At 39.1% G+C, this 13393-nt stretch overlaps 1 protein-coding gene across 3 annotated transcripts in view; it reads right to left on the bottom strand.

The window, feature by feature from the left end:
- Window positions 1–13393, bottom strand: part of ADAMTS12 (ADAM metallopeptidase with thrombospondin type 1 motif 12) — a 155680-nt gene that overhangs the window by 94059 nt on the left and 48228 nt on the right. For all 3 annotated transcript variants that reach the window (XM_058424212.1, XM_058424215.1, XM_058424213.1), the window contains exon 3: window positions 9824–9998. In XM_058424212.1, the coding sequence (XP_058280195.1) occupies window positions 9824–9998 (175 nt within the window). The remainder of the gene's footprint in view (window positions 1–9823; window positions 9999–13393) is intronic.

Below are 13393 nucleotides of genomic sequence, written 5' to 3'. Positions count from 1 at the left end.
ATAACACCAGCTTCACGTGAGTGGTGTCCCACTCAGCTCTTTGTGAGTATCACTACAGGACTAAAGGATGTTTCCAGTTTTAGCCAGAGTTTTGAGGGTGACTTTTTCTTTTCATTCCAGTTTCCTATTAGAGACTGATTGTCAGAGGCACTATAACCTGCTGGATGTCATAAGCCCATTAATTTATTTGCATTTCTGTCATGCGTGGACTGGAGGTTCATCAGTAACACCAGCTTTAATTAACTGAAGTCCCTCTGTTCACTACCTGCAGAAAACTATGCCAGAATCCTTCTCAAACAGGAGCAACTGGGGCTTTCACACTAAATTGCCAAGAAGTTTGAAAGTGTTTGCCAAGAACTGGGTTTGAACTTTGAAATTTTTGCTCCTGTGGAAAGAGACTCAAACAAATCCCTGCCAACCGACTGAGCCTCTGGTTTTTTTTTTCTAAATGACAATTTCAATTTTCATTTGCAAAAATTCCCTGGCTCCTATTCTCTCCAGGAAGCCTTAAGATGATACAGGTATGTAAATGCATTGGACCAGAAAGAGGGAAAAATGCAGGTTTGCCGGAAAGAAACATCCAGTTCACATTCATCATAAAACAGTAGGATTAATTATAGCTTAATTAGAGAAAAAATATCCAAAAGATAGATAATGATGACCAAAACCAAGTTACAACCCTAGGGTGAGAAAGAGGTTGTTTAGTAATTCATTTCCCAATATAAAGCTTATCTCTGCACAGACAACTTTCAGCTGCCTGTCAATGTTACCAGTCCAAGCTTTGCAGGAATTTCCCTTCTTTTACTGCCCTTCTTCCTGTGACCTCCCTGAGAGAGGAAATTTCAACTCTCTCATCATCTTCCATTTACTCTGAGGAAGATCTGACTGACAGAAGCACCTCACCATGGGCAATGGATGCAACGGGGGTTTTCTTTCTGAAAAGCAAATGCCATAAAGCAGAGTGGTTCAGAGAATATTTTATCAGTAGAATGGCAGGCAAACAGTATCAGGCAAATCACACAGAAAATGACAGGAATGATCCCTTGTTAAAACTACAGCATTTGAAAGAAGAATTTGATTCAAATCCAAACCTCTACAGAGCTGAAAGGAACCCAGACTGGGGGCTCAACAGGCAACAAGTGCAGATCAGAGAGGAAGGAATGTGTTTCAGCTGGTTTTAAAGTTCGGACAGGCAAGAAACTTGCCGCTAATTTCAATTTTGGTAGAATGGGAGACAGGCTGACATTGTGTTTTAACTGTGTTTAAAAAGTATTTAAAATTTAAAAGTATCTCTCTCCGTAGCATCAACTCAAAAAGCTGTTCTCCAGAAGAGCAAAATATTAGACCAAGACATTTTTTACAAGAACGATTAATAAAGGATGTAAAAGCTTTGGACTTCTTATTTTGCACAAACATTATTTTTGGGACAGTGTTCCTTGACACCAATTACAACAGCTTAGAAGAGACTTTCTGTAGCAGTCTAATCTATTCCTACAAAGACCTCATCACTGTTGTTTAAAGAGCACAGGAATATCTATTTCTTTTCAGCTAAGACACCTTATTACATGCTGTTTGCCGAAGTAAGTTTAGGTTGAGTATTTGCAAGAGAAAAAACTGGTAACTCTAAAGGAGATTGTGGGGGGAAAAAAATCAATATTCTCTCCTATGCTCTTTCATAAAGAAACCTTAACATGCAAGAAAACAGTTCCACAAAATCTTCAAACAAGTGCAGTATTTAAGGGCAGCAACTAAAAACATTTTCTATACCTTTTAGCATAGTAGCATAGCAATCTTCTGTCCACTTTTTTTTTTTTTTTAAATAATGATGGATGTCTATTTCTTCTTATTTTTAAATAATGATGGATGTCTTCTTCTATTTAGATAATTCCATTTTTTAGAAAACAAATGTGTGTCACCTACATGACCTTTCAGTGAACAGTGTCTCTCCAGTCTGTCATTTACATTCAGTTTATTTCAGGACAGTACACAAATAGCACAGGGGTGCAGAATATCTGTGCAGCCCAAGTAACTGTGTGTGCTTTGGGATAAATGCAAATGGGGCTTATCCCTAAAATCAAGGGAGCTTACAAGTTAACTAAAGTAGTAGTGGATAGATCAAATAACCTCCCAAGTTATGCAGGTCCCCTCATTCCCAACTAACCATAAAGCTAAAATCTGTGCATTATGAATGCCTTTGAAGTACAATTGCTCCAAAGGTGTCCCCCCAAGCACACAAAATGGATCCAAGTTCAGGCAGCTGCTGGGACACAAAGAGTGGAAAACACAGCCACAAGCAAGGAGTAGGCAAGTTGCCAGGACATAGTGTTTCATGTAGAAAAACTGAACTCAGACACCTGCTTAAAGTGGGTCATCTCGAACAGGAGGCTCATCAAAGATACACAACTGCAGAGAAACTAATTTTGGACACTGAGCTCCAATCAGTTCATCAGCCCCACAGAATGAGTACAGCACTTCTGAGAAGAACTGAAAATCTGTGATCTGCCCAGAAACAATAATGCAATTGTAGTTTCTTGCTAGAAGGTTCAAAATGAGTTCAGTATGACTGAGAAATCTGGCCCTAACCAGACTGAAAACTGAACATCTCTGCCAATACTACTCCATTAATGGATCAAGTGTTCTGAGCAAATTTTCAAACTCCTGCATCCAAAGTGTTTTACCAAATGCAGATTAGCTTTCTGGGTTTTCTATTTCACCCATGAAAATGTGGTTTACAATTACTTAAAGCTATTGTTATTCTATAAAAGAGAAAAGGATGGATGTGATATGTAACAGTTTAAAGTGAACTCTTGCTCTCCAAATCAATACTGCAGCAATTCAAAATTTACATTACCAAGGCATTTGTTTACCAAATCAATTGCTAAACTCAAGAAGCACAATAGCATCACACATAGTTTGATAAGGAAAGCTATAGGTACAGAGCAAGAGCACAGTATATTCCTCTAAAACAGTACTCAGTTAGACCTGCTGAATTAACCTAGCCTGGATGCAGACTGAGACTCCTCAATCTGATGAGCAGTTAAGCCAACTTCCAATGAAGACATGGAAGAGATCACAGACTACCCTTAAAACTACAGGAAAGCAAGCACAGTAAGCAAGCACGAAATAGCAAACATTATTCCTTTCCAGTGGCACAGTGACTGAACAGAAAGACTGGTGAATCACAATGAAGAAAAACTTTTCCCTCCTTATATGTTTGATTCATATTATTTGGAAAATAGCTTGTCACAGAACTTTAAAATTTATTCAGTCTTTGAGTGAGGTAATGTATACGATGCCTTTGGTGGCAACAAGCGACAATTATGACCTTATAACAACAATCCTGTTTGCTACATTTTTCTCCCTCACCTCTTGCATAACACAAGCACTTAGGGAACTCACCTTGCTTCAGTTAATAGGAGCAAGTGAAATACTGGAAGTAAAATTCCATCAGAAAAGAGAAGAAAATGAGAAAACAATTGCGGACTGGGAAAGCAGGTGAGAGCACTCTGCAAGCATCGAGCCATCTCAGGCCCTTGCTCAGCACAAACTTCGATCCACTTGGGTAAACCTTCTGTTTCTCCTCTCATTTAACTGGAGAGGAAGAATGGAGAAAATACAGTATTTTATTCCTTTCTCCTCTACCTGTACTGAGAGCAACAATAAAGACCCTCCAGTGTATTCCTCAAAACTGAAAGAAAGTTAGAATCTTGTGGTTTCATTCCATGAGGATGACTGGGGGGGGAAGTGTTTTGATACTGGTTAGCATCAATTGTCTCACTGACTGCTGTGATAAACCAGTTCTCATGTCCTTATTTCCCAGGTCCCCCACCTCTGAAGTGCTAAATATTGCAGTCCACACAAGGAGGCACTCACTTTTTTCATGTCAGCGCAAACTGTTTGAGAGATGAGAGATATGCTGTGTTCTTCTGCAAGCTGTTTGATTCCTTGTTCCTGCATTATGACTGAATGACCCCATTTGCTTTTTTTTTCATGACAAGCATCTCATAAACAGCTTAGAAGAGCCAGCTGTACGAAGAAGAGCCATGCAGGGAGAAAGGTACTCTTTCCTAAAATGAGGCTGAATTAACCTCAGTTACTAGATTTCATTGTGCCGGCTCACCATCCTATGAATAAGTCTCCATGTCCTGGAGAAACCAAGCTGATAAAGCTGAATTATAACTGATGTGATTAAATACAGGATAAACAAATACTGGGAAAATATCAGCAACTTTCCTTAAAAGCAAGAAGCTACAGAGCCTCTACCTGGAGTTCTGAGCTTACAAGCAGGAATTCAAGCAAAGCTGCTTACACTGGCCACAACGTCCTTCTAAAACAAAAGAGGATAGGTTATCGCTTGAGAATAAAACATTGCCCAGGGTTTTCTTCCCCCCTCCTTCTTTCAAGTGATTAAAGAAAGGATTTCAGGGTCAAAAGCCAATATTACTAGTTCATTCTGTACACTTACAAGCATAAAAACTGAAGAAAGGCCTTTGAAAGTATCAAGTTAATCATCAAAAAGTAAGACCACAAGTGAATGAAGTCTCGCAGTCAGGCATAGGAAGTACAACAGGTAGTCATTGTCTGAAGCAGCTTAATGGCATTCTAGACTTCTGTTAAATTAATTATGCCATCATCACTCAAAATACTAAAAAACAGTTTTACACAGACAATGTTGCTCTGCTCCTTTAACTTCCCACCCCACCTTATCATTTCATACAGCAGCATCTGCCCTCTTCCACCCCAGCTTTATCCCATCACAGTTCCAATTTTGGAGCAAAATTGCTCCAAATGCAAAAAAATCAATTTTAAGATTTGTAACTTCTCTGCAGACAAGGAGTTGGAGGCCCATGTCAAACCCAAACTAATCCTAACTTCTGATCTATCAAATATTTCAATGCCAAAATGAGGGTAAAACATACAACATTTTTTTGTACACCTAAAGCTCCAATCGAATATTCTGAGAGATGCATTTTAATACCCTGAACTTTTCACTCCTTAGTTATATATCACAGCCTTCTGTGGCAATCACTGGATTTCAATCTGAATAAATTTTACTGCCCTTAACCTCTGAAGAACCTGTCCTTCTCTCCAGCCCAAGAAAAAGCAGTCCATCTGTTTGTATCAGTTCCCTCTTAGCAGCACTTAGGAAGAGTTTTATTACATTACAGCATTTTCCCTTGCAAACTTCACAAAATTTCACTTATTTTGAAGCTCACCACCAAAAACAATACCTTGTGACCAGCTGCATGAAAATAAGCAAAAGAAATGGGAGATGACCTCTTTTTCTGTAGAAGGTAGGATAATTTTTCCTCCCTTACATTATATATCAGAGCACTTTTAAGTTTTTAAAATAACCTATTTAGAAGACTAAAACAAATTCCCAGATCCTCAGTTTCCTCTCCTGTGAGCACAAATTATTAGAGAGGTTTTTCGTAAGGCACAGAGACACTTTCCATCTATCTTTTCTGCTGCTTCTCACACATATTTCAAATGGTACAGTAAGACAGGTACTAGCAGTGCCTAGTATTGTTATGCTGCTTTCAAGATTAGTAACTCAGTTTTGCATGAGGTTAATGACTGAGTCAGCTGGTACTTGCCTGAGCAGCAATGGGAGTGTGCAGCACAAACAGTTTTAATTTACATAATTTACTGCAATGATTTTTTTCCAAGTATCTGAAACTGTTAAAGATAATACCATTATAAAATAATTAATGTAATCATTGCAAGACTACAGGAAAGCCACTGAATCTAAAGAATTATTGCATGCAGGCGAGACAGATAACAACCAGGCTGGACCATGGATATTCATGCAGTTATTGCCACAGTAAAAGTTATAAAAGTTGTTGTTGTACAAGGTTTCTTCCATGAGACACAAATCTTGCATAAAAAGCCCACAAACCTGGAAAAAGAATGCACAGGAGATCAGCATACTCTATCTAATCCCTCCTGTAGTGATTCCTTTACTTTTTTGTCCGTTCAACTAGTCTTTCAATTCCTTGAAGACAGGTTAGTTTCTGACTAAAAGATTTCTATTATTACCACTCAACTCTGTGCAGTGACTCATAAGCATTGAGGTGATTCAATTTCTTCAAGCAAAAACCACCACACCTTAAGCTGAACTCACACCAAACGTAAATCACAGAAATAACTCAAGCATCTTAGGTTAATTTAAAAAAGCCTAGCAAACTCAGAGCTCAAATAAACAAATGCAGATACTCTGCATAATGAATCTCAGCCCAGAAGGTTAAAATATCTGACCAGTTCCTGTAAGACATAGAGTAGGCAATTCTTTATCAGCTAAGCCCCAGCTCAGTGGTTGCTCAGGGTTGAAAACACAAAATGGGAGTTTAACCTATTAAACAGAATTATTTTTACAATAAACTGTGAGCAGCAAATTGGAAATGCTTTGCCTTGAAGTGATCCCAAAAGGCATTTTTCTAATCTGTGATGTCACGTGGGTGCACAAGCTTTCTGGCACCAACCTCAAAAGCCTCAAAGTCCTGAAACATGAAATCTTGAAAAGGTGGCAGAGTCAACTTTAAAATTTATTTATACACAAAGTGTTCACCAAAGCCAAAGTAGTGAATACATTTGCAACAGAAAGCAAGAATTATATTGTAGGAGCAGGGAATCCAGGTGATCTTGTCCCTGATATGTAAACAGCTGTGTTAATTACCCAATACAGCCTCGACCCTGATGTGTCACAGCTATATCCAATAAAGATAAGTGTGATAAGAGGAAGCAGGTTAGCTGTTAAAGGGGTCTTCATGGATGATCATGAATGTGAGGACCATGAAGAAGAAAGATGCTGGGGAGAGAACAGAATTGCTGAGAGGTCTGGGTCTCTGGTTAGAGCCTGTTCTTGGAACCTGCAGTCACAGTCCAGCTAGTTAAAAGCCTGCAGTCAGAGTGTGCAAACCAATGCAGTCAGAGTTTAGCAAGAAATCAACAGCAGTCAGAGGCTGTATGGGAAACTGACAGCAGGAGCTTGCCGCAGCCAGAGTCAGTGAATAGTTGTAGTGAGGATAGCTAAGCTGTAAAGAGGAATAAACTAGGACCCTTTTCACGCTGTGATAAACAAGAAGTCTGTCTTGGCTCATTTCTACCCTCTAACAAGAGAGCTGCTGCAACACGTATCACTTTCCATTTTTGTTCTGTATTTCACTTCTATCAAGAGCAAGTGTTCTGACTATGTGAAGTATCAATAGAAGATGACATTGAATCCTTTCTTTCCTCTATCCCTGCTCAGAAATGAGATAACAAAACACAGAATGGCTTGGTTTGGAAGGGGCCTGAAAGATCATCTAGTTTCAATCCCCTGCCATGGGCAGGGACATCTTCCACTAGACCAGGTTGCTCAGAGCTCCATCCAACCTGGTCGTCAACACTTGCAGGGATGGTGTATTCACAGCTTCCCTGGGCACTTGTTCCAGAGCTTCATCACCCTCAAGATAAAGAATTTTTTGCTAATCTCTTATCTAAATCTATTCTCTTTCAGTTTAAAGCCATTTCCCCTTGTCCTATCACTCCAAGCCATCCTAAAAAGTCTCTGTCTTTCTTGGAGGCTCTCTTCTGGTACTGGAAGATAACAATTAGTTCACTCCAAAGCCTTTTTTTCTCCAGGGTGAAAAATGCTCCAAACCTCTGATCATCTTGGTGTCCTTCCTCTGGGCTCATTCCAACACCTCCCTGTCCCTCCTTGTGCTGGGACCCCAGACCTGGCTGCAGTGCTCCAGGTGGGTCTCACCAGAGCAGAGGGGCAGAATCCCCTCCCTCCCCTGCTGCCCACAGGGCTCTGGATGCAACTCTGGACACAAAACACACAACATAAACATTAAGGCCTTTTGAGGTATCTGTGATTGTTATATGCTGTCACACCAAGGGAAAAGAAATAATGAAGGAAATGGTTTTACTCTCACGCACTGATTCTTTAACTATTATGACAGGCAAGATTACTGTTTAGTCAAAAACAGGTATTACCTCTAAAGGCTGACCAGCTCAGTTAAAAATAGAAACACAAATTATAGCTTAGTATACTTAGTTCATAAGACATTACCTTTGTTTGCCTGCAATATCACAAACATACTACCACCAGAAATAATTCTGTCACTTTGGAATGAATAATATCAGACAGGGAGTTTAAACTGACAAGCCTATTAGAGCAGACTTTGCTAATCTAAGTGATGCAGGGAAGTTACGCTCTTTTTATACAGTGTCCACATACAGCCAGTCTTTTTCTGTCTCATTCTGCACGACTTTGAAAAAAGATACAAGAGGAAAAAAGTAAGAGGTAGAAAGAAAATAAGCGGACCACACAAAGCAAGTAGATGGCACGTTCCTGATGATCTATCTTCTCTCCATACTTAAAATTACTACATACAGATGTTAATTCATCCATAAAAGAAACCTGGAAGACAGTAGGCAAAAACAACTTCTTCATTCATCACAGCCAAATCTAAGCTGATTTCTCTTGTCTAGCCCAGCAGTCAGCAGAAAGAATGAAATTTCAGGGAGCTATTTGAGACCAATATAAACATCACTTTTAGACACTCCCGGTTTTTCAAATCCGGGTTTATTCTCTATTAAGTAGATATATTTTTACTTGATGAATAATGAAATGAATCAGCATTCATATTAATTCTTATGACTTCCCCTTAACTTTACCTTCCCAGTTTCACAGAAGATTGAGGAACTCCCCCCATCAGCTTTCTCATGTTTTTCCCGTTACCATTTTGCACCACCCTGAACCCGCAAGCAAGAAATGCAATTCAGGTCTATGACCAGAAGAAATATAGGGGGTCAAGTTTCTCTATGCTTCTTTAATTTATCAATCCATATTATAGCAGTAAAACTTCACCAGCAGGCATGATTGGGGATTAAAAATTACTACATTCCTCCTTTCATTTCCCATTCCTGGAAAGGAACCGATTTCTCTTAAACCAGTGACCTGTGCAAGACAGAAACACATTCCTGTGTATTCTGCAGCTCTATTTGTACTTTACTCAGGCCTTAGATCACGTAGGTAATTACTGGTTCACCCCTACCAATACTATACCTGTCTAAAATTTGGTGCAGACTCAGATTCAAGGCCTCAAACATCAGAGAACCAATACAAGATCTGTATATTTTTGGTGTGAAATAAATCAAGGAAATTATTTTACTAAATAAAGGAATTTATTTTATAATTATGAGATGCCAACTACCTTCTAGATATACTCTTCCCTTCCAGCATAATGAATTAGTTTGTTTTCACAAAAGACATGATCCTGAGTATTACTGCACCAATATTTAAGCTATTTTTACTTCTACAAAAAAGAATACTTGCTCTTGATGCCGTGTACTTCACTTTCAGAATAACTAAATAAAACTTTTTAAATAATCTGCTAACAATCACAGAAAATCTAGAAATCCTGAATTTAAACCATGGATTAGAGATGAGTTATTTTATGTTGAAGACTGAATTCACATGCAGTGAGAACATTTATTAAAAATAATGCTGACTGCAAATCTTGTCGTCCCGGAGCTCCTCAAGAATTCAAGTTTCAAACTAACTGAACAGTTCTGGTTGGAGAAAAATTGAGGGGTAGAAAGGACCGACGGCATAAAAAACATATCCTAGCAGTCATAAGGAGGATTTAAATTTTCAGAAAAGAACACAGATGTGTGGCTCCTGTGGTGTTTTGATTGAGATGCTCTCATTTTGCATAATCATTTCTTACAGATTTTTAAAAAGCCTGGCAGATGGAAAGGCACACACCACTGGAAAACAGCTGCTTAAAAAGATTCAGAAAGCAAACAGGCAGAAATCCAGTAAAATTAGTACCATTCAGTCCACATGTTTGTTCCTTTTCCATCAGGATGGCTCGTCTTCTCCTTAAAGCATTTTGAAGGTTATTTGCACCATAGATAATATGGGGATGGGGTGTTCCCTCCTTCTGTGGATGCTTTTTAATGGGCTCAATGAAGTAATCCCCATGGGGCAGATGGAAGTATCCAGTCTGAAAATAAGCACAAAGGAGTTAATCTCTCCTGTTCGGTACTAGAAGTCAAAAATAAACATACTCTTCATACCTCTAACCCCAAGCTTTCCTCATAAGCCAGTAACTACACTGGAGAAATATGAACACAACAGGTTTTCAGTATTTATTTTGCTGCATACATCTAGGCTGTTTCATACGTCACAGCCACTACAGTCCAAAGGGAAACAGAAAAAATATCTCCTTCCGAATAACCTGAAACTGAGGCAAAGACTCTCATATTTTTTACACAGCCACTAAAAGGTCAAAAGTTGATTTGCCAAATACGATGCACGAGGAAGAGCTGCATCTTGCTCTTCTGGTGTTTTGCATCCATTCCCCGGAGATCAAGACCAGAATAAAAACTGTTTCATAAGTGCAAATCGAAATTCTGTTCCCAGCTGCAGTCCCACAATCAATTACCTAACCCATCAGATGGGCTGGACCGTGTGGTCTATGTTTGGCTCAGACTATAAACCCTCACTGGCCCTCAGACCAACAGTACAATGGAATTTTGTGAATTAGAAAACCATTAAGAACATCCAGTAGATCAGCTAACAAAGGCTACAACATTTCACATGCTGAAATTTTTGAATCAGCCTTCTGTTTTGCCTAAGCTACAGGGCCCTTGATACCCATTTGGACTGCACAGGATCCTTTTACACCTCACTCTGCCATGATACAAGACACACTTCCAACCAGGCATGGCCTTGGTCCATTGTGTCTCAGCATTTTTACAGGGACTGCAAACATTGTAAACACATCATATTGCTCTTCCACATCAAGATATACAGAGCAGTATTAAATCTAAAAGCAAAGGATCTACTGACAACCCAGACAACACTGGGGATGTGACAGGAGGTTGGGGTATTCCAGTCTTGTGGCTTTGCTTCCTCTTCACTTTCTTGCTGTGGTCAGTTCATCCCTCTTAGCCTATTCTGGAAGAGGGAAAAAACCACAGTAATACCCTGTTCCTGCAGCTGCTATATTCAAACATAGAATGACGGACAAATTTTAAAATCTTTTTTAAATACTCCAAAGCCTTAGAGTTTCTCTAGATGACTGGGAAAGCCAGTATGAGGGTAAGGACATGAAAGAAATCATATGAATAGAAGAAAAGCACTCTTATAAAACTATAAAATAACCATGGGCTCTTCATACAAGGAGACAAGGAGCAGCTCAGTGAGATACCTTCTGCCTCCACACAGATTGCCACAGGCCCAATACCTCCCACAGCAAACCAGTACAAGTAAATAACTGTGACTGTCATTTCACAATTTACCCAACAGTTCTGAAGATCAAAAACTCTCTTTCCAATGGAAGTCAAAGTTTTAAAGCCAGAGGTTGACACTGGTTTGAAACTGTGCTTATACCCCTAAAGCATCAAAGGTCCAGGACTCATAGTCACATGTGTTTGTTCATCTGGGATTACAGCTACTGCCTGTATGGGTTTTGTTTAATTTTTAAGAAAAAATATATTGAGGCTTCTGATTATTAAACAACATACAAAAAATGTTCATATTTCTTTTTAAATCATAAATCAAGGCATGGGACTAGAGTGACACTCCAGAAGCAGTAGTTTTATTCATGTTCACATTGGATAAAACTGTCAGGCAAGAGTGAATCCATACAGCAAGAATGCATCTACAGTGGTCAAAACAGAAAATCTCCGATGTGGCTCTCCTCATTCTGCTCAGGGAATCAATGCACCTTCACAAATCCTTGCCCATTCCTTTCCATTCTACAGGGTTCAAGCTTTCCTGGATATTCGTAATTTGTGGCTGGATTCTTTTATTACTTTGTGTGGTTTTAAGCCAGTTGGGACCAGGAAGAATTAGAGGCTCTTCATTTGCAGACTCTCATTTTTTAGAGCAAGTGGCAATAGTTGCTGGATTATTGTGTCAAGGCCTACCTGCAAACAAGGCCAGGTAGAGTAGACCAGAAAGGTTGTTGAAAGGTCTATAGAAAGGCCAGACAATCCTATAAAAGGTGAAGTAAACCTATCAGTGGTAACCTCAAGCTCCCTCATCAGTGTTGCATGTTAAAAGTCATCTGTTTATCCAAGCTGTATGGAACAGGGAAAAAGCAAAACTTCATTATATGACTATGACTGTAAAAGCCCATTTCCAGCGCATAGGGGCTTTCCAAAAGCTTCCAGAGACTTCCAGCACTTACTGAACTCTTACTTCGCATTTGCACTTTCACCCTTCACAGGCTATCCACCAACAAATTAAGTGCTGACACGAACTGAGACCAAAGAATAAAAGATCAATCTTCACATTAAACTTACTTCAAAGCACTGGAAACTGGCAAAATTCCCTTTGCTGATTAAATACATCTTTAGCTTTGCTCTACATAGCTGTTCTTTTCCAACTCACAAATATAATAGCATTAAAGTCCATCAGATTTCAAGCTATGTAAATACAATATAAGCTTTTTCTGAGGAGTTTGTAGCTTCACCTGCTTTTCAGCGCATTCACACAGTCTCAGAATACACAAAGGAGGACAGTTATGAAAGCCTCATCAGAAAAGAGCCATTCATATTTACATTTATGAAAGAAAGGGTTTCGTTATCACCACAGAAAAAATTACTGCAGAGAAGTTTTCCTTATTTGAACTTCCATATGAAAAGCTATCATGTAATACAGCAACAGAAATTATCAGAAAATAGGGATGGGGTGTGTGTGTTCATTTGGGGGTATCTCTCTCAAAGCCTACAGGTTTTGAGAGAGATAATCTACAAATCTACCCCAGTATTTTTGATAAACTGTTTTTCTCCCCTCTTGCAAATATCACTCTTTGACCTCAGATTCTGACATGCTGTGGCTGCAGATGTTTACTATATTGTATCTAGGAGTGCTGGTACATCACTTAATGGGATTTTTAATTAATGTGCCTCATTATTTTGACACAAACAGCTTCCTGAACACGTCACATCTCCTACACTGCATGTCACTCACCAAAAGGACAATGATGGTCCTGGGACATTTCTGACTTAAAAGTTTTCAGCCAACTGTTTTGATTTGCACTAGAATCTGCATTTTCCAGTGGAAAGCACATATTTTTCACATATTTCTTTCAGTCAAAAGCTTGGGGGCTTGTCAAAATACATTTTCTGGCATATTTTTTTCAATCAGTTCCACGTGGGAAGCTGAAGCTGAGTCCTGTGGGAAGGAAAAGAGCAATCTTACCCTTGGCTATAGTTTTGAAATTGCAGTACTAACCCAGACAGGAGGGCCTGGAATTAGTGGGTGTTTTTCAGGAGAAAAAGGGAGGGAAAAAACAACAAACTGTAGTCTAAAGTTACAGTAACTGAGTATGTTGACAACAATGCCAAAAAAAACCCATCTGTAGTGAGAACAGTGAGTAACTCCTTG

Source organism: Hirundo rustica, chromosome Z (assembly GCF_015227805.2).
Source record: "Hirundo rustica isolate bHirRus1 chromosome Z, bHirRus1.pri.v3, whole genome shotgun sequence".
In the NCBI taxonomy this organism is placed as follows: Eukaryota; Metazoa; Chordata; class Aves; order Passeriformes; family Hirundinidae; genus Hirundo; species Hirundo rustica.
Note: the sequence above shows the minus strand (reverse complement) of the source record. Positions and strands in the feature narration are given on the sequence as shown.